Source organism: Ambystoma mexicanum, chromosome 1p, assembly GCF_040938575.1.
Source record: "Ambystoma mexicanum isolate Mex_15411 chromosome 1p, UKY_AmexF1_1, whole genome shotgun sequence".
NCBI classification, from domain to species: domain Eukaryota; kingdom Metazoa; phylum Chordata; class Amphibia; order Caudata; family Ambystomatidae; genus Ambystoma; species Ambystoma mexicanum.
This window is the reverse complement of record NC_090921.1, coordinates 521,406,246-521,428,243: the sequence shown is the minus strand read 5'-3', so window position 1 is coordinate 521,428,243 and position 21,998 is coordinate 521,406,246. Positions and strand designations below refer to the sequence as shown.

Below are 21,998 nucleotides of genomic sequence, written 5' to 3'. Positions count from 1 at the left end.
TCAGATGCATGTACACTCATAATCAGGGTAGCGGACATATGCAAAATTATCGGCGAGCTACAACAAATACAGACAAGTGGATAGGCAGTATGATCTATATAGAGCAGTAAAGGCATGCTGAGTAGCAAATGTAATAGTGCCTGAAATAGCATCCGTAGTATCATCAATGTTTCGAGATGAGTGAGGAATGACTAGCAGGAGTAATAGTCTAGTTGAAAATGAAGAGTTCATGCTGGTTCAATTGGTAATGAGAGTAGGTGATGGATCAAGCATTTTCGACGACGATAAAGCGAGGTAGCAGGAGGTAAGGGCCGGTTGGTGAAGAGACGTAGTGTGCTGGGCTCGAGGCCATGAGCCAGATGGGTTGCACATAGACATGGAGGTGGGGTGGAATCCACGAAAGGTAAAGTGCAAGTGCTATTGACATGATGCCGTGAGTGGGTTAGGTGGAACGTAGAAGCAGGGGACAAAGACGGGTACATTTTCATTGGGCTTGTGCCACAAATTTGATGGTTGTGGAGGGCACTAGGGGGAGAAGCAGCATGTGGAGTGAAAACTGCGTGGGGAGTAAACAGTGACCACCAGACAAGCTGCCTCAGATAGTGTAGCTTGAAGAAAGGATGAAGTCATAGAGAGCGCATCTCTTACCTTAGACAACAAACAGCGCCCCAGGACTCATCTGTAGCGTCAATGTCACCTCATGCTGGTTATGGCAGGTCCATGGAAAGGACAGGGAAAAGACATACATGACAATTTATGTATGTCACACCTTTACAGGCCATTGATTTTTAATACGTCGGAGGTACAGCATATTGTCACAAGGTACCTTGGAGATATTTACATTTGACTTTTCAGCAACTTTGTCCTGAGTAAATATAAAAGGAAGGATAGTGTTGCAGCTCCAGCTGATGGCAAGGATTAGTCAGAAGGCCGCGTGACTCGTCTTCATGGACAGCTCCTCTCATTGCCCGAGCTGGCGAATAAGAGTCACTGACCGACCAGGCAATGGAACCAAAGGTATGGTGGAATGTATTCGACTGTCCAAACCCGAGTTGAAAATAAAAAAAACAGAAGTTAGTGCTTGCAGTTGAGAAAACATGAAAAGAACAGAATACAAGAGAAGGTTCGCTAGCTGAAACACAGAATGCCAAGCGGTAAACCTGGAGTCCTAGGAATTGAGAGGTCCAGGAGTTTGAGCAATCCAAAAGGCACTAATACTTGACAAATGATAAGATGCACAGGCAGTTGCGACCTCATAGCATGCGAATGCACAAGCACAGAAGGTCTAGAGTTCAAGAACCAACGGCAAGTGGATAGGTGGAACTCAGAGGGATCCCTCATCCGTCCTTTTTCCTTGCTCTTGAATCATGCTTCACCTATCTACCAGTGGACTTTCCACCTGTCTGGGTAGAACCCGAAAGTCTCACACAAGTGAAGTAGGATCCAAGAGCCAGGGAAAAGGATGGATGGGGGAACCCACAGAGTTCAAAGGAACCAGTGGAGAGAAAAGACTGGGACTAAAAGCCAGACAGGAGTGGAAGCAAGGCCAACATCACAAGTCAGGAAGACCTAGCAGCAACTGTAGAATGCACCGCAGAGGACGGACAGTGGCATAATCAGCAGGCAGGCAATCCTAGGACCAATTGGGTCATACACTATAGGGCAGAGAAAATGGTCGAATCACCAGGCAGGAGGTCTGGGGACAAACAGGCTCATATACATTGTAGACCAAAAGACAATGGCTAAATCAAAAGCCAGATAGTCCAGGGGCATACCGAGCCATACACCGCTGAGCCTATGACCTTAGCTAGAATCGTAGTCCCAACTATCAGAAACATTATGGTGTCTGAGGTCAAAAGAAAAAGAATCCAAACTTTAATAAATGGGTAAGAAAAAATACCATCAGTGGCAACTCATTGAGAGGCACTTCTGGAACCACCTTCCAGGAACTTGCAGTGTGTTTGTGTGTTTTATGGTATTCCCAGCCACTTGAATGGCTCCAATGTACATCAAAAGAGCACAAAGCATTCTGGAGTAAAAGCCGCAGTCTCAACCTCTAATCACGGTTACTTTAGTGAGTGCAATTTAGAGCGCCGCACACAGATGATGTGCTCCCAAATTCTGGGATTCGCATTCCCCTTGTTCTGGATGAAGCTGGTGGAAATGTGTCAGCAAATGAGTGAATAGCACACGCTGGCTCCCAAGTGTGGCTTCAGGTTCTTGCTATTTCCAATCAACCAAGCAATGGAGCATGTCCCATAAAACCGGTGAATACAGAATGACTAAGAACATTTACTCTTCTGACACTGACACCTATACAGAGGCAGTCTAGAAGGTAGACCTGTATCCAGATGACAGGGTAGAAAAAGAGAGGTGTGAAAAATCAGATGGATTTTTTCATTTCTTTGGTATGTTCAACTGATAAGTTACTGGGTTGATTGGGGTATGCATTGTATATATGGACAGATCTACCATGGTAGGTGTTTGCGCATTCCAGGAATGCATATATGGCATGCTGACAGACAGACTTTATCTCATTTCTTGAACAATGGGCTCAATCTATGATACTGGGCGGCCAACTCTTTGTACCTTTCTTGGGTGATTCAAAGTGTTCTTGAGTGGTCTTTTGTATGTCACAGACTGATATCTGTGCAAATCACATTAGAATATTGAGGGTATTGCAACGGGTAACTTCCAAAGGTGTCCTCCAGTCAGAGACTTTAGTCGGCCAGTGATTCCTATTATTGTAAGAGAATTCAGCCAATTGAGCCGAGACATTATCAAGAACATTGGCTCTGTTAACAAATGTAGCGGGGATATTTTTCTAGTGTTTGGCTATTTCTCTGTCTGTCTGTTGGTTTGCAGGTGATAACTGTAGGAGTGAGATTTCTAACCAAGCAGCCTGGTGAATTCCTACCAAGAGCAGAATGTGAATTGTGACCTTCTCTCAGAAACATACACTTAGTCCATGATAAAGGAACACATGTTGATAAAAACAAACCTCCAAATTGAATGAAGATGGTAAACCTTTACAAGCAACTAACTGACATATACACAAGCAACAAGTTCACCACCAGCTACCCACCTTCCCACCACTTAAGATGTAGGTAAATCACTCCCCTACTGAGTTATTTAGGGTTGACACCCCGCTTTATGTGTACTCATAGACCAGAAATATCATAACATATTTTAATAAGAATACATATTAAACAAATCATTAAAAGGCAAAATGAAGTAAAACCATTTGCAATGAGTCGTGTCAATCGTGTTTTGAAGAAGAAAATATTACTACATGAACAGGTGATACATATCTATCTAATTACTGTCAATGTTCATTCACTCATGTGTGATTTTAATAACACAGGTGGTTATTATGGATCCATGCTTTGGTTTCTATATAACATGGAGCGTCAACACTCATTCGTGTTTCTCGGTGCGGAGGATAACACCCAAATAGAATGATTCTTGGTATCGGTGTATCTTCGGGACCCGTCTCCAGGATGCAGTTTGCAATTGGAGGTAAGGTGTGTTTAGGCTTCGTGCACAGGGCCCTGTGCATCGCCAATACAACCTACAGGCAATAAAATACACAATTTACTATAAAACCTGGACTGACAAAGGAAAAACTGGTCGCCCACCGTTAATATGTGGGTCACTACATGTGAAGAACCTCGAATCTCCTGCAAACGCGGGGAATTGGTGATTACCAGTGAATGTAATACAACCCATTGTGAAAACACAGGTACTCATTCCTGTACTTAGAAACATTATAAAAGTGATATGAAAAGCCATTAATTGGTGCAATAACACACATTTTTTTAGAAGGTTTGACATTTAGAGAAACATTTCTGCTTTCTCTTCTTTCTAGTCATGGACTCAGTCCGATGCCAATAAACAATTTATGAGCCCAATCTTCCATGAAACAAAATACCTCCCACACCGAAAGTAAACAAGATATAAAGGTCAGTAGTGTAAAGATACTCCCCCTGAAGTTCATTGATAGAACAAAAAGTTTTTCCTTTGTCAGTCCAGGTTTTGTAGTAAATGGTGTATTTTATTGCCTGTAGGTTGTATTGGCGATGCACAGGGCCCTGTGCACGAAACATAAACACACCTTACCTCCGATTGCAAACTGCGTCCTGGAGACGGGTCCCGAAGATACACCGATACCAAGAATCACTCTATTTCGGTGTTATCCTCCGCACCTAGAAACACGATGGGTGTTGACGCTCCATGTTATATAGAAACCAAAGCATGGATCCAAAATAACCACCTGTGTTACTAACATCACACATGAGTGAATGAACATTGACAGTAATTAAATAGATATGTATCACCTGCTCATGTAGCCATATTTTCTTTTTCAAAAGGCAATTGATACGACTCATTGCAAATGGCTTTACTTCATTTTGCCTTTTAATGATTTGTTTAATATGTATTCTTATTAAAATATGTCATGATATTTCTGGTCTATGAGTACACATAAAGTGGGGTGTCAACCCTAAATAACTCAGTAGGGGAGTGCTTTACCTACATCTTAAGTGGTGGGAAGGTGGGTAGCTGGTGGTGAACTTGTTGCTTGTGTATATGTCTATTTCCTCACTCACCCCTTGTGTTATTGTTGGTCACCTGCACCACCTATGCAACAGTGGTAGTGTTTTGGTCTACTGTGGGTGACCCACTAATACTGTATCGAGGCAAAGCGATAAAAGCTGCAATAAAACCTGCATATGAAGGGTTACAGAAGAGCTTATTCATTTCTTTGAAAAGGGATACTTAAATAAACCTTGTAGGTCAAAGGAGTGGCTTCATTATATCTCAAACAAACCCATATCAATAGTTTTTCCTAAATTCCTTGAGGAGTGGCACAAGAACAACCAAAATGAGCAGACCACTTCTAGCTGGAGGTTAAGGGGCTCTGGGTCCATGGCATGCATATGGGACTACCTTAGTGTGTTTATCCCCCGGCTGGTATAGAATGACAAAGTGGCAGACCTCAAAGACTAGGCCGTATTAGGCTAGTTGGATGTTGGTGCATTTCAGTGTACGGAGGGCTAGCAGATTGTTGTTATTGTTGTACATGGTGACTGGTTGTCGGGCCTCCTGGAGATGATGTCTCCACTCCTAAAACTCAGCTCAAACAGCCAGTAACTACTTCTCTATAGTAGTGTCATTGGGCCTCATCACACGGTAGGCGGTAAGGGTTTAGCGGTACCGGTAAGGGCACCAGTACCTGTAAGCCCTTACCGCCTTACTACGAGGTCCCTTTGCGGGACCCGACCTTAACGGCTGGTGTAGACCAGCCATTAAAGTTGGGCCCCGCAAAGGGACCTTGGTGCTAATTACGGTACCGCAATTTGCAGTACCGTAATTAGCTGCTTCCCCATTCCCATTGAGCCCTATGGGGCAAAAATGGGAATGGGGAAGGGCAATGGAGAAAGGGGGAATTACCGCCCTGCCAACCTTGGAATGGGGTGGTAATTCCCCTTTTCTCCATGGTGGTACCGATATGGTACCGGCGGCAACCATGGTTCTAGTAGCGCCATGGTTTACCGCATAACGTGCAATGAGGCCCATTGTCCTTATAGGGGGTACATTTCTGTGAGTAGTAGACCATCGGATGAACTAGTTTGGTTTGACGGCATCGATTGGAGAATATAGCTCCCAGCGTGACAAGAGAGACATCCGTTTCAATGATGTAAAGCAGGTTGTGATTGGCGGTCATGATGAAGGCTTCCTTTAGAGTGTCAAATGTGTGTTGTGCTCAGGGAAGACATGTCTTAGTGGACACTCTTCTTCATAAAATGGGTGAAACTCTGGATGAAATGAAAAACAAATTGCAGATGCCAAGGTATATTTGTAATGCTTTCAGGTTCATGATATTGGCCAATCAACAACCACTTTTATCTTGCTGGGTTCTATGCACATGCCTTCTGTGGAGAAGACAAATCCCAAGAGACACATTTCTCTAGTTTTGAATTGAGGTGGTTATCCCAGAGTTTCAGCAAAACTATCCTAATGTGCAACAGCTAGGAAAATAGGAGAATATACAAAGATGTCAGCAAGAGAGATAATCACAAAGTCATAAACTCTGTCCTGAAATAGCTTGTTGTTGAAATACTGAAATGCTACTCAGACATTGCAAAGGCCAAAGGGCATATCCATAGACTCTCATAGGTGGTATCTTGTCCTGAATGAGGTTTTCCACTCACCCCCCCTTGACCATATAGATAAGGTTATATGCACCCCGCATGTTCAACTTCCTATATATCTTAGCCATCTGGACCTTATCCAACAAAACGGAGATCAGCAGCAAAGTGTATCTGTTCAGACCGGTTGCCTATCATTAATTGCTCTATAGTCAATACAGGCATGGATCTACCACCCTTTTCAGTGACTAAAAATAGTGTGGGGAGGTGTAGAGGATGAGAAGGGCAGATAGAACTGGTTATTGGGGCATCATGTAGGTATTGGTGGAGTCGTCCATCCTGCAGTTTGGTCAAAGCATGAATCCACCTAAACAGAAGCCTGTCTCCTGGTTTAGGAGCTATAGGGCAATCATGCTCCCAATGGGCCGGGAGATGTTCAGTGCCCAGCTTATCGAAGACATCCCAATATTCTGCCTAACACTCAGGGAGCAACCTTGGGGTTCTAAAAGACATAGCAAACATAGGCGAGACTGGTTTTGGGGATTTGTTTGGTAGGGTGCTTGGGATAGACAACTGCTGGCAGAAAAGGGAGGAGAACTCTAGTGTTCTGTACCCCAGCTGAACCAAGGTTTATGACTGGTTAGCCAGATCATATCCAGAATAAGACCAAATACTAGGGCCAAAACAAGGTCAAAGCAGGGAGATTCCTGGTTTTGCTCAGGCAGTTCCACTTCAATTATATGGTCTGGCATTTTATAGACCAAGGCAAGTTCAGTCATGTCAACAGCATGGATCTCCTCTGGAGTAGATTCTGGGTTGCTGGGTATGGAAAAGCACCTGAAAAATCAGATATCCATAAAGTTACCAGACACACTGCAATCTAGCTGAGCCTGCTCCTTTATACCTTGAACTATATGCAGAGTAAAAGGCGGGAGGACCATTTTCATGGTGTTGGTTGGGAAATATTCACCATCTAATTCCTGGGGGGTTCACTCCAGAAAGGAATTTTTTGTTTCCAGCCATCTTGCTACGTCACCAGGGACATTCCTTAATATAATGCTAAACTCTGCCACATTAAATCCAGAGATTGGCAGCCCTTCACCACTCCCAATCGCTCGATGCTATAGGAACCCCATCCCTCCACTCTGCATTAGTTCAGGGATGTATTCTGAAGGATTTGGATTTAGCCGTATCAGAGTTGTCTTGTTGTACCTTCTGAGTAAAGCGTTGCGTTCAGAATTTGTATTTTTTCTCCAGAAGCCACTGGTCCATTAGGAGAGCTATGCCCAGCAATTGGCGGAATGTGGTGGCAAAGGATGGTCACACTAAAAAGAAATCCTTCAATTCACCCTGAAGACCATGATAAAACAGCGTGGGCCTGATTTATGAAAGCCTTTTTCAATGGTGGAAACCCATTGAAATAGGCTTTGTGAATTTCTTGGTCTCTGGCCACGCTGTTGCTGTCATAAATTTTTTGCACTTACCTCCACATAGGAAAAGGTTCATAGAGGGCTGCCACAACTTCAAAAACTCGCGGTTGGAGACATTGGTCTTGTGCCTGGTGTCGAACACTCTAGCTAAGGGTGGCAGAGAAGGCATCAGAATCCTAAAGGAGAGGATTGTTATTCTACAAGGAAAGGTCAGCCCAAGCTCCTCCACTCCTCCCTAATTTGGAAAGGAGAGAGGTCGCCTTGGATAGAGATTCCTGAAATGCCACAGGAAGGCTCAGGAAATACACCTTGCATTGACTAAGGAATGTCCTAAAGGCCTCGGGCTCCTCATAGAAGAACTTTGGCAGAGCTAAAGGGAAGGGCACATGCAGTACCGCTCCACAGGTAGCACTCAGGGATTTGGCAGTGGTGGCAGGGATATTGGCGGCAGAGCTACAGCCCCTAATTCCTTAGCCTCATCGGACAGAGGGCTATTCACCTGCCCCTGATCCAGGCGACATTTAATAGTGGTTGACACGTCGTTCTTATCTGCGTGCATGCAAGGTAGCAATAGCATGAGTCTGGGTAGTCACGGGTTCAACTACGGTGTCCAGGAGAGTTACCTGGGCAGAAGAAGAGGCTCCTCAATCTGTCAGGATTAGTCAGGGAGCTGCTAATCTCACACCCACCTTCCTTTACTTCCAATTCCTTGGACTTGCTGCGGCAGGAAGGGACTTGTCAAGTGTCACCTTCTGAGCAGGGATTGGATCAAAAGGTGTGGAGGAAAGTACCCAGGCTGGATGGCCAATCCCGAGCTGCAAAAGAAAAACAGAGAAGCAAAACGGCTGAAATCAAGAAAACGTGGCTAGAACAGGAAATAGGAGTAGAAAAAAATACCTGGTTCACAGAATGGCAAGAGAGAAGTCCAGGAGTCTGAACTGTCTCAGCTGCATGCTGATTTGACAAATTCCAAAGTGCACATTTCATGACTTGATGGCACACGGATGCAACAGATGCAGAAGGTCCAGAGTGTAAGACCCAGCATCATTTGTACAGGTAGTAAGTACCCAGGCAGGAAGAAAGTCCACTGGTATGTCGGTGAAGTAGGATGCAAGAGCGAGGAACCAGATTGGGTGGGACCCCAGGAGAATCCCTCGGAGTGAACATATGCTAGAAGCAAGTGGAGCATACACTGCCCAGCAGGGACAGTGGCGAAATCAGCAGGCAGGCAGTTCTGTGACAAACCAGGTCATCCACCCAATGGCTGAATCTTCAGGCAGGCAGTGGAGGGACAACCCAGGTGTAGTATCTGAGTCATACAGCAACCAGGTGAGCAGAAGGCACACTTCAAGCAGGTAAGTAGAAATAAGAAGTAGCTTTATTGTGTTACAGGGTTCAGATATGAAAGGGAGGTAGGAGCCAAGGAACATACATCCTTTCCAGTTACATCTCTCATCCTGTGTGTCCCCCACCCGTCACTCCTGGAACCTTGAGGTACCGTAAGGTTCATGCTACCAGCTGGATTCTATGACTTTTGCATTGGTGCACACAAAGAAAGTCCCATGCTACACCAGGTCATATACTGTAGAGCAAAAGACGACTACAAAATCCACAGGCAGGTAGTCCAGGGGTACACAAAGTCATACGCTACACAGCATTGGAGTAAATGCTTCAGTCTCAGTCGCCACTCAGGGCCTCCCTAGAGAATAAACTAAAGGCAGCAGGCTTGGGGTATGTGCCTAAAATCTGGTGCATTAGTCATGACAAAGGTATTGACACTGGACACAATTCAGAAATGGCAGCCGACCCACTTTATTGGGAGGGTTTCTCGGTATATCTGAATAAATCAGAGTGAGTTGAAAAATAGAATGGTTGTGGAAGAGGTACAAACATTAACTTTGTTGTAGTGGCTCAGAGTATATTATGTTGGCATTGTGTACCTGATGCAGGTCCCTGCTATCCTGCCATCCCGCAACATTTTCTTTATCGGATGGAATGTAGTGCAGGAAGTTTGGGGCTGGGCTATGTTAGCCCTAAATAAACAGAAGGTAATCTTCTCTTCTTCTTCCCAAGTAATAGTTTAATTTCTCTCTCTGCTTTGGCTTTCAGTAAGAGTCCTGTGGTATACAAGTGCTGTGGTATACAAGCAAAACCAAAGCTCCGCTGCATTAAAGTACACTGATTACAGAATATGTAAATCCAGCTGATTCCGTGAATGTTTAGCAGCTTATGGAAGGCATGCCAATTTCTTTAAATATTCAGGAAAATGGTAATTTACCATTTCTTACTACATTTGAAGAGTGTAGCAATCATTTACAAATACATCACCTCTATGAGGGCTTTAATGAGTTGGTTGCTTTTTATTTAGTTGCATTGAATAGGTGCTGTAATAATTAGGCATTAATGTGACTGCCAGGATGGTTGACTGAGTTCCTATTCTCTTTTTTCTTTATCAGAATTCAACTGCATGCCTAACCCTTTGCCTTCCCTTTTCCATGTTGCAGGCTGCGGAAAAACCTCAAGTCCTTGATCATAGTCCACCCATCATGGTTCATTCGGACAGTGCTGGCTATCTCCCGGCCCTTCATAAGGTGAGCTATCTACTCCATTTCCTATAAGGGCTGATTGCAACCTCCAATTATTGATGTATTACTTGGTTGAAAGGCATGCGCTATTGAGAGAATGGTACTGAGCAGGCCGTCTGTTTTCATAACACTGCTATATTGGTTAATCATGGGCTTTGAAGGCCTGATGCAAAGCTCCTCTTACCGTGTGGTTGATTATTATAATAATTATTATAATTGCTCATTTATAAGGCGCTTGATACCCAGAGGTTTCTAAGCACGGACCTGGGGATCGGACCTGTGTTGCTCTGCGTCGTCTTGCTTCCAAGGCGAACGCTTTGCTCCTTAGCTATCCTCCCGAGGCTAGGCATCGAAAAAAAAAATTATGTATATATCCCATTTTTAGAACATTCTTAGAGCCTGGTGGTCTAGGAGTGCGATGGCATTGAAGAGCAGTGCTCTTTAGTCATTGGGTCTCCAGTCATTTCGAGTGGCACTGGATTGTTGTGTTATGGACAACATGTATTCATGTTAAATTTTGTGCTATTAAGGGACATTGTAAGAGATAGTGTAAGGGGGTTGATAGTCATGTATTTTCCTGCTCCCGAAAATCCAGTATATCCCACTTCATTGCCATAGGGTATCATTCTTTAAAATGGCAAATAGAATGGTACGGTCCGTTAACTTAAATAAAGCACATGCTATGAAGCCACCTAGGATTGGACACCTTGTATCATTATACAGAATGCGGGAGGCTACCCCAATGGTGTAGTAGCCTATCGATAAGAAAGTCAATGCTCATGGAGCTGAATAGGATATTTGTTTATTTATCGTTACATTTATAGCAGCGCTCTAAACCCTTAGGCATCAAGGCGCTAGTTACAGTAGCATGGCAGGACAATAGTAATTAGAGGGTTAAGAAAAGCTATTCTACACAAAATCAATAGGCTGTTGTGTTATTTAGTGCACTTCTCCCAAATCATTACTTGCTGGCGGATCACCAAGAGGAAGACATCTTTTCTGTAGAGCAAAGCAAAGATGTAAGCAATCATATTTCATAGAGCAGTGCTACGTAGGGCATCTACGCACCCTTCAGAGCGCAATGGGAAGTAGATGCAGCAATGCTGGACAACAGGAACATGCTTTTTTTAGAATGCTTCAAAGACTGCTTTTAATATAAACAAAAGTGACAGGCGCAGTTCTTTCAACTAATCTTCAGTGAAGAACTTTATTGCCACGTGGCTGGGCATTTAGCTGGTGGTGGTGACTTTGATTAGCAATAATACAATTGAGGACATTTGAGAGGAATTATTTATTTATTTAGTGCTCAGTGCTTATAAATAGAGTGGCTGAAGCCAAAACTGGTTAAGACATTTTTGTTACACCATTAGTGTGTTTACAACTGCAATTAAGCCATGAACTCTCAGAAGACGGCTTCGGAAGAAACACTGCCAGGCACTTCAAGTGCAAAGTTTGATGGCAGGGCTTGATTAAAGCAAGCTCAAAGAGCTCCCATGAGGAGGTGTTTTGGGCGGAGAGGGACAGGAATGGCTGGGAATGGCCATCGGGATAACCATGGCTATGAGCAGTCAGTGGGTGGTGTAGCGAGCCAGAAAGAGTCGGACGACTTAGTGCCATCATTTTTGTAATCGTGCCAGTTTCTCCAGCCTGGATACAAAACAAATGTTCTTATTCACTTCAACTTGATTCACATAGGGCCCTTGCCCTGTTCACTGTCTCCAGCTCTCAGACCCTCCTTGATTTCCCCAACTGGTATACAGAGGAGACGTGCCACTGTCTTTCAGATTTACCAACACGCTTGTCAATCTGTGTTTCTCAAGCCTCCTTAACCTTGGAGGGTCTTCAAGTTTACACACAACAAACTTGTGTTCTTTGTCTTCTGATCTGTAGGAGATTTATCACTGTACACAGTTATTCCTGTGCTTAAGTACATCCTTGCAACAAAAGAAGGTGTGTTGCTCATTGACTGTGGCATCCAAGCAAAAACCACCATTACTTTGAGGGAAAGAAAAATACATTAAAGAAGTGTCACTTTTTGGTGGTATAAAGTAATTAGTAAGAACAGTCTTCTCTGCATCCATACACGGTGACGGTGCTCACACAGCGCGGACACGGTGCTCTGGTCTGGGAAGTCCTTCTTGGACTGGGAGTCCTTGTTCCACAAAGGAGAGTCACTTCCAGTGAGGTCCTGCTTGTCCAAACTCCTGGGGAGGGGACTCACATCCCTGTTTTACATGCAAATAATTCTATGAATCAGGGTCTATGTGTCCTCATTGTTGCCATCAGTATTACCAATTTGCCACCTTAGAGAGTGCCTGCTGGGTTGTAATGTTTAAAACAACACATGTATCACTTCGTGTCTGTTTCGCTGGGAACTGCTCCTCTTCCCACCACGAGTAAATGGCCATTGTTCGGCTCGGCTGCACCACATGGGTGAAGACCGCAAAATTGAGCTTTCCGTTCTGCAATTAGTGAGGATTTATTGTGCTATTTTTCAGGTGGCTCCAAGCCTCTGAGGCTTCGGAATGTTCTGCTTGTCTCTGACCTGGGCTTCTATCCCTGGCCTGGTGCTTTGTGCAGTCTACTTCTGCTTTGCTTCGTCTCTCGTAATTTTACTATAGTTATGCTATAATTTCTTTATGTTTATACTGTGCTATTCACCAGCGACGGCCACAATATCCCAGTGGCTTCCGCAGTAAAAACCTGGGGGGTCTACCTGGATGCCAGCCTCAATATGACATGGCAGATTAACCAGTCCGGCGGACTACATTACCCAGCATTCTTTGGGTGATATTTGTGGATCTTTCTGGTGCTTCTGCACCGCGCTTCTGCGGCAAGCAGGTCTTCGCCGGTATTTATAATGCTGTTTGCAAGATGCTCCTCTTAGTCTGACTTGTGTGCCTGTGACAGAACGCTTTGTTTGTATGCTGCAAGTATCGAGCTGTGAAGTGGTGTCTGATTGGAAACTTACCATCTGTGTCCCTGCACCCTTTACTTCCCGTGTGCCTCAGCACAGAGAAAAAGCACTCTCACTTTCTTAAAGTTGCACAACTCTTGTTTTCACAGTAGTCCGGTGGACTACATTACCTAACATTCTTTGGGTAGTATTTGTGGATCTTTCTGGTGCTTCTGCACCAGCACTTCTGGAGCTATCCGTCTTCGCCGGACCATGCCCGGTCGCGACGGCAAGACGCCTCTCTCAAGGGTTAAGCTTTCTGAGTAAGTACTCCAGATCTTGAGTAAATAGTGTGTACTTTATGCCTGGTAACCTTTGGCGTTTTTTTTGGTCTCGACCCACAGTATAGGCTACGTGGAGAATATTAACTTACTAGCTGCTGCGCATAAAATTCATCAACTTGCTATTGTAGACAAATATCTCAAAATGAGACTTGACCCTTTACCTATCATGCTTTCAGACTTAGCCTTGCCTTATCTAGCTACCTCTAGTAAGGATGTGTCACCTGCCTCTTTCTCGCAAGTAAAGGCAGCTAACTGTTACATGATGTTACCACATACCAGTCCACTCCAAGTCTTGAAAACCTCTTCCCTCGTTACCCACATAACTGACCTTCCTCCCCACAGTGCCTCTATTCAAATGCCGGGAGAGGGTGACATGAGTCGCTTAGACTCCATGAATATCAATCCTCGAAGCAGACACACTGGAGTGCCTACTGACCCGGCGGCCTCCCTTACCAATGTCATATCCAAAACTGGTAAAATTCCACTGCATGATGGAGTCATAATTAATAACACTCTGAAGTGCGCCTTATTGAACACTCCCTCCCTCATTAAACATGCGCATAATGTTCACGACTACATTGTAAACCTCGACCTAGATCTTTTATTTGTTACAGAAACCTGCACAACAGCTTCCAGTGGTCCCTTACTTTCCCTTGCTACACCAGATGGATACAACATCTACTGTGCGAACGGCTCTACAGGACAGGGTGGTGGTGTTGCAATCATTGCCTAAACACAATTGCAACTGTTTCAAGTACCCAGCTCCTGTTCAAACTGTGAAATTCTCCACGTTAAACTGACTACTACTACTAACCAAAGTTGTATCAACTTCATATTAGTATATTGCCCCTCAACTAATATGCCTAACTTCAACCAAGATATTATTAAGATCTCACATAACGTATAGGGCAGGAATTGCACAACGTTACTGGCTGGAAATTTTAATCACTGGCGCAAATATAACAATGACAAAGAGGCTATGGCTCCCAAAACTGCACGAAAAACAACACGGAATACCATGTATTTAATGACTCACCCACCCATGAGAAAGGTAACATCCTAGACTGGGTTGTGGCTAAAAATCTCTGTATACAGATCAAAAATACCAAACCCTGCATTTGGTCTGATTACTACTCGATAACATTTCAATCTCAATTCCAACATCCTATTTTGAATAAGAAAAACCCACCCAAACGGGTTTCAAACCGGAACTTTAAAAAGATTAAAGCAGAAAACATATTAGAATGTCTGAACCTGATATTGAACACCAACACTGATCGAGACATCCCCACGACTGTAGTGAACTCATTTTATTACTCATTCTACTCTATGCTAGATACTGTGGCCCCTATTAAAACTAAGCTAGTTAGCGAGAATGCTGGCCATCACAACTGGTACACTGAAGAACTAAGCATAATGACAAGACTTAAAAGACAGGCAGAGACCGTCCATCTAACATGCCCCTCTGAGTTTACAAAAGCTTCTTGGAAAACCTCAGGTAAAGATTATAAAAATGCCATCCATGATGCAAAGAAAAATGTCTTTAATAGTCAGATAGACGAGTCTAAAAATAACACAAAGAAACTCTTAGAAATTGTTAAATATTTGGAGAAAGCAGACTGTTAGAACATACAACAGGCTTTTGAAGCCAAAATTTGAAAGGCTTGCGACAAGATTACACATGAACCTAACAAAAACCTCTCTGTACCTGCTACTCTGTGTAACCATACCTGGACGGAGACTCATACCACATTTGACTTTACCCCTGTTAGTATCACAGACATGATAAATTCGCTCTCCTCTCTTCACCCCTCTCAATGTTTGAATATCATTCTACAACACAAAGAAATGTTTGCCCCATTATGTGTCAGGTTCGTGAACTCCTCATTCGTATGTAATCAGGTCAACAAAAACAATCTACGCCCAATCACAAACTGCAACTTCCTTTTGAAAATTCTGGAAAAATGTGCTACCGTGCAACTTCAATCTTTTGTTGAAGGTAACAATATCCTTCATGCCAGACAGTAAGGAGTTCGCTCTTGGTACAGCACGGAAACTGCACTTCTAGACCTACAATCACATGCTCAACATCTCAGACAAAGGAAAAGTCAGCCTATCAGTCCTTTTGGACTTATTGGCCGCATTTGAACTTTTAGATCATGATGGTTTGCTTCATACTCTCAGCAAGACTGGTCAATGAAGTAATAATGCCGTCAAGTGGGTTCAATCCTTCCTTTCGAATAGGACATCTAAAGTTTGTTGGAACAGCGCTATCTCACTTTCAATGCCCATAGTATGTGGCGTCCCCCAGGGAGCATGCATTTCCCTGCTACTCTTCAAGCTGTATATCAAACCACTGTGTGATCTCTTGGCTGATCTCAATGTGTTTTTTACAAACTACGCCGACGACACACAGTTGGTACTGCAACTGTCATGAGACTATAACCTTAACTACTACTCTCCAAACCATCTTTAATCACATTGAAACATGTATGACCCGGCATTGGATGTGATTTCACGTCAATAAAACCGAGCCGCTTACCTTCGGTACTGATCATGCCTGTTCCAAACTTGATTCCAGATATGTGTCTCTCCCCATCAATGATTGTCACATCCAGGTCTCCAAGAAAGTTACAACTTTGGGCTTCCATCTTAATTCTGCATCAGACTCCGACTCTCAAGTCAATCAGATTATTAAAAACTGTACCTATTACCTGCGACTACTTAGGAATCTATGTCCGTTCCTCTCTGAACCTAACTGTGCCCTAGTTGCCCATGCTACCATTTTCACCAGCTGGATTATGGTAATCCCCTTTTAGTAAGGGCCCACCAAAGAAACACTGAGCATCTTCCCCACATTGCCTAGTCAACTGCACTCCTGATGTCCTGTCTATTTTATGTCCAGGTTTCCGGTGCCTTAAAAATAAATACATAAATACATATAAAATAAATAAACCACATCACATCCACTTCAGCCTACTCCACCAATCTTATAAAGAGGGTGACCCAAACGTGGCCCTCGTTGCACCCATCCCACTCTCAGCCAGGATACAGAGAAACAAGAGATGTACATCTCTTCTGGGCCCTCCACCTCCATTACTGATGTACTGCAGGTGCGAGAAGCGCTACTCACTCAGACAACCATTCAGACCATACCCGGCTGATAGTATTGAAGAGATACAGCTGCCATCAAATGAGCAAGTTAACTGACTGCAACCTCGAAAACGCTGATGATGTCATGACTGACATCATGATGTAGATACATTAAACACGAGGTGCATAGACATCCATGCACAAAGTTATGCAGACATTTTGCTATATTGCTGTTAGGCACAAAGAATACGCTTGTGACTCACACAGTTCGCGGACTGACACACGTTTAACCCTTTTGCTATTCAGAAACCGCAAGACGCATAAGAATACATATGAACTGCTTGCTGATGCTTAACTGCAACTAACATGAGCAGGTCATGTGAATAAAGATGGAAGCCATGGGTACATTGGAGTGAATGGGAAAAGCAGGACGAATTCAAGAACACAGAGAAAGGCTGACTGGCTGATCCTGCTGAAGCACGCAGACCAGGCTTCCAGCACGGACACCGTGCACCACCACGCCAAGGACACAGAGAGAAGAAAGGTTTCAAGTTAACAGAACCGATAGGACACCTGCAGGGAACAGAAGCCGGAAATCCTCATAATTGTAAGCAAGGGAAGTCTATTTTGTGCTCCCTTCACATGTGACCTGAATCTGCTAGACAGAGCCTATTTATTTGAGCCAGACTGAGGTGTCTGTTCCCATCGAACCCAAGGCAGGAGGATACAAGAGTAATACAGGTTCAAATCTGAATGTTCTGCCTCAAGGCCTAGGAGATCGAAGACAGTAACTTAATGGGAACATGCAGCACCTTAGGAGTCGTTCCCACTACCTTGAGTGATTGCACTTGGCCTCGTAACTGTCCAAAGCTCCAAGGCTGAGAAGACCCTTTCTGTCCAATCCCTAATCCCCTTCCATTCTAAGGTTAGTGTATGTTGCATTGGCCAATTACCTTAAGCTAACCTGTAACCTTGTGTTAGCAACACATAGAGGTAGTCCCTGGAGGAGAAACCAGATATGGCTCGCCCAATAATCACACTTACCCACCATAGAATGTGTATGTAGTTCACCTCGCTAACCAATCCCCTTCCTTGTTAGGTTTTTGGAAAGTAACATCATTTTTGTGATGTCAGACCATAAAAAAACTGGAATTCAGGTGCCTGGAGATTAAGAGCGCTTGGAGATTGTTGCATTGTCCATGCTGCAATCCCTGTCATTGAATTGCTAATAAAGACATTGAACTTTGTCCTATGGCTGGGTCTTTCATTCTTGGGGCAGGGGATTTCCATGGCCCAGTTCCTCTTGCATCTAAACGGGGAGACTGATAATAGTTCCCTTGCCACTATTACACTTATCTACGCAAATGAACCGTTCCCCTCTACAGAAAACCGTCTCACTGTCGCCAGGGCTCTTATCGGGTCCAAGTTGGACTACTGTAATGCACTACTAGGTGGTACATCAGAAAAAAATGTGAACAAATTACAAATCACACAGAATAATGCCCTTCGTGCGGCAATGTGCTTGAGTAAACACAACCACATCTCTGAAGCTAGGAGATCCTCTCACTGGCTCCCTATCAGAGAGAGAATCATGTTTAAGACTCTCTCCATTACCCATTGATGCTTATCCAACCACGCATCGACTTACCTCTTCCAGAAGGTCAAAAGGCAAGTGGCTATGAGGCCACAGCGTACAGCTTACAAACATTGCTTGTCCACGCCCAGATACAACCGCAAAAGAGCAGGAGGATCCAGCTTCCCAGTGCATGCCTCTAGACTCTGGAACAATCTACCTCCTACGCTGAGCCATCATACCTGTCATTCAGAAAGAGGCTAAAAATGTACCTCTTCAATAACCATCTATCTACTGTCTTTTGCTGTCTTTTCACCTGTATGTAACTAGCGCCTAGATGCCTCCGGGCTTTGCACTCTGCTATAAATGAATAAATAAATAACAAAATAAAATAAATTTAGCAATGGCTGCGAGGAACCACCAGTTGGGAATCGGTGAAGGCAATCCTTTCCCACATCCCCTCTATACAATAAAAAGAAAACGAAAGGGCTACACCCCACTTCTTCCACCAAGACCCTCTCAAGGGCTTCTGCTAGGGCTGTGTCATTCCTTTTGGCAATTGCAAGGTTAGGTATCAGGGAAAAGTCTTCGAGTTGTTGGACACTGGTCTTGTCCCTTACCAGGACGGCTTCCCCATGGCCCATTGAACCTATTTTGGTATTGTGATGATTCATCAGGTTTCGCCACTTCTCTCCAGAGTGGAGTCCTTTCCTATGTGACTAGGGAGGTGAGGCCTCTACCCATCACTCTCTCTAGGGGTGGTAATATGCAAGAGGTCCTCATAGGAAGGGACTCCCCTCCTGGGGATAAGGATGTCCACCTGGGGAAAAGCCTCACTACCACCCTGTCACAGAACCCCCTACCCAGATGGTCACTCTTTTGTCGCACCATTGATAGTGGAACTACGTGTTCTTGTAAAGCCATGACAGTGATAAATGTAGAACATACTGGGAGGAAGAAGAACATGAGAAGCCAATTGCAAAGCCATCCAAGTACTGCAATGAGGTGGCTCACTGGCGCTTGAAGAGTGCCAAAGAGACTTTTCAAGATGGTGTTGATGCTACTCGAGGACCGAGTCAACAATATGAAGTAGAAAGCAAGAACGGACTAGAGCGCTCTCATCGCGGAATCCGGCAGCATGCAAATCCTGCCTGAGAGATTTAAACCGGGAGGACCGGAGAGGCAGAGAAGCTTTTCCTTCAGGCGGAGGCCACAAAGAACGGGATGCTCCTACAACGTCCCAGGAGCCAGCTGGGAGCCACACACCAGAAGAAAGAAGCAATCAAGGTGTTGGCGTGACTGCAGAAAGGACTATCATGAGGTCTGAAAACAGTGCTGGGACGACCAGCTGGAGCCTGCCACAGAGACGCGCAGGTGTTGGAATTCGTAGAGGAATACACCCGCAACCCCGGGAAGAACCAGAGACATATTCCAACAGAGAACAAGGTAACAGGAACAGCGGGAAGACCAGGGGTTGGGGGGTTCCGGTTGGCCAAACCAAGAAGCCACAGTGCATCAGGAGTTATCTCCCTCATCACAGTGGTGACAACCTGGACCATACCAATGAGCCAGAGGGTATCAGGAGTTATCTCTTTCAATGCAGTGGCCAAACCAATACCACTGCTCAAGCAGAGTGTATCGGGAATCATCTCCTTCCTCGCTGTGGTCAGCCAAACACTACTGTCCAAGCAGCGTGCATCGGGAGTCATCTTCCTCATCACAGTGGTATACCCAATACTGCTCCCCAAGTAGAGTGGAACAGGAGCCATCTCCCTCATTAGAGTAGTAAATGGAAGCCAAATAAGCCTATGAAGGAGTTAAAGAGACTAATCCAAGTTTTCTGTAAGAGTGCTTAAAAACCACTGTGGAGAACATTTATAGAAGTACCAAGAGAAGGGAGTCCTTCCCCTGGTTCTTTGTGAGGGAACATTGAAGGAGTTACTTCTACTATAAGACGTAAGGAAGAAACCAGAAGAGTCATTCTCCTGGGGAAGGAAACACAAACTTCATTTTAGTTAAAGACTTATGTTTATAGTGCTAGGGTTAGATTAGTTGGTTTCTGACGGGGGACGGAGAACATTTAATTTGGACTGACATTGTGACAACTCACTAACGTTTCTCGGTTGAGGCAGGGAGGGCCCCTTAGATGTAGGCAGAGATCGTTTTTTTAAATTGATTTAATAAATGTGTGTATCCCACAAGATGACCCCCTCCTTGTCAGTCTCCTTCTTCTACACCCTCCCTCACAGTATTTACTAAGGAGGCAACTTTGAATAAGGGCTTTTTCAAGGATCCCCTGTGGCACTGCTTCTCATTCATTGACTATATATGGGTTATTCCCATGATTGTAGAGAAGTACTTTAACCTCCCCTCTATAGTCGGGTCGACTATGCACGACAACTTCTAAACTGGCCCTGAATGGTGAGTCCTGACTTGGTTGCTAGTCTGACATAGGTCCCAAGTGGGGAGGAGATACTGAGGCCTGTGGGTATTAGTTGTCTCTCATGGTGCGGGATGATATTTTGCACATTATATGCATCAGACCCAATGGACGGGGGAGTAGCTAGTGTAGGAGCTTCAGCCATCTCGTGGAGTTTTCTAAATTTAAGGGGTCCAGAGGTGGATTTAACGGTCACCAGGCAGACAAATGTCGAGTGGGCCCCTGCCCCGCCCCTTCCTTACCCAGTCTCTCTCTGAGACACACGCCGCAGACCTGACACTCAGCAGCAGATGTACTTTAATCCAGAGCTGGAACAGGGTGGCCAAGGGGGGAGCTTGCCCACCCTGGCTCCAACCTGATTCCCGGTGCACACCCCCTCCCGGGCTCCCGCTGGGCTGGTACTCCAACCATGAACTTCATTGCAAGTTTAAAAAAAAAAGGGCGCACGGCTGCACGTGTACTGTGCGGGCTCTGATCCCACGGCATGACCATGCTGCTGGCAGTCCTTCCCTTTCTTGCCTTGGGTGATATCCTCCGTTAGGCAAAATGGACGGTATCATCCCAGGCAGCAGCTTGGTCCAGGTGCTGAAAATGGCACTAGAACATCGTTGTGTATGCGATTTCCCCGAAGGACCAATGTGCAACCCAGTATTCATCATGTAACATGATTGAATGAACTCTAGTTTGAAGGATCAGATCTGCCTTTGAAATCTTCAATGTGGAACGCCCCATGGTGGGCGGAGCGCCACTATGCAATCCGTGCATTGAAGTTGGTGCCTTGCAAATTAGCAATAAATGCACAAAATAAATGGGGGCTCGTACTCCTAGAGAGGGGGGTTGCAACAGTTTTTGATGCAGAACAGCGAGCGAGGCTCTTCTGCTTGGTGCTGTGTGCTCACTATACAGTGATATCCACTCATACAGGTTTCTATTGCATGACGAACTGGCGGGAGTTCTTTTTATTTTTTTACAGTTGAACAACTGTATTATCTATTCAGTCTCCAGCCTGAGGTTCAGATGCGATCTATGATCCCTTCTGACGAAGCCGTAGACCTTGAGCTGATGATGAACCGGAAGTCTGAAATGCATGGGCCACGGTGTGTGTCTGCTTCTTTACAAGCACATTATGGAAAGGACTTAACATTAAACATTGGACTGCAACTGATGGACGTAGTTTGCAATGTGCTTTCTTATGAACACTTCTGCACTTCTAGTGGTTATTCCGCTCTATGGTGGGCATACAGCATGAAGGAAGATATCTTTGGTCAGGTCATTGTACAGTTACCCAAACTGTGTCATTGGGATTTGCTGTTTTGCTTCTAAAACAACAGTGAACTTGGGGAGCTTAAATAACATGCTACAGAGGTGCTCACTCACATATTTGTATTAACAGTTATTGATTCGCCCGTATTCATTTGTGTGTGATAGAGAAAAGCAAGAATTTGCTGTTCATTTCGTTTTCTTTACTTACATTTTAATTGTGGTAAC

General features: G+C 44.5%; 1 protein-coding gene across 4 annotated transcripts in view; it reads left to right on the top strand.

The window, feature by feature from the left end:
* The window catches only part of ATCAY (ATCAY kinesin light chain interacting caytaxin), a 458,353-nt gene that overhangs the window by 297,021 nt on the left and 139,334 nt on the right, over positions 1-21,998 (top strand). For all 4 annotated transcript variants that reach the window (XM_069649408.1, XM_069649407.1, XM_069649411.1 and 1 more), the window contains one exon: positions 10,084-10,170. In XM_069649408.1, coding sequence (XP_069505509.1) covers positions 10,084-10,170 — 87 coding nt within the window. The remainder of the gene's footprint in view (positions 1-10,083; positions 10,171-21,998) is intronic.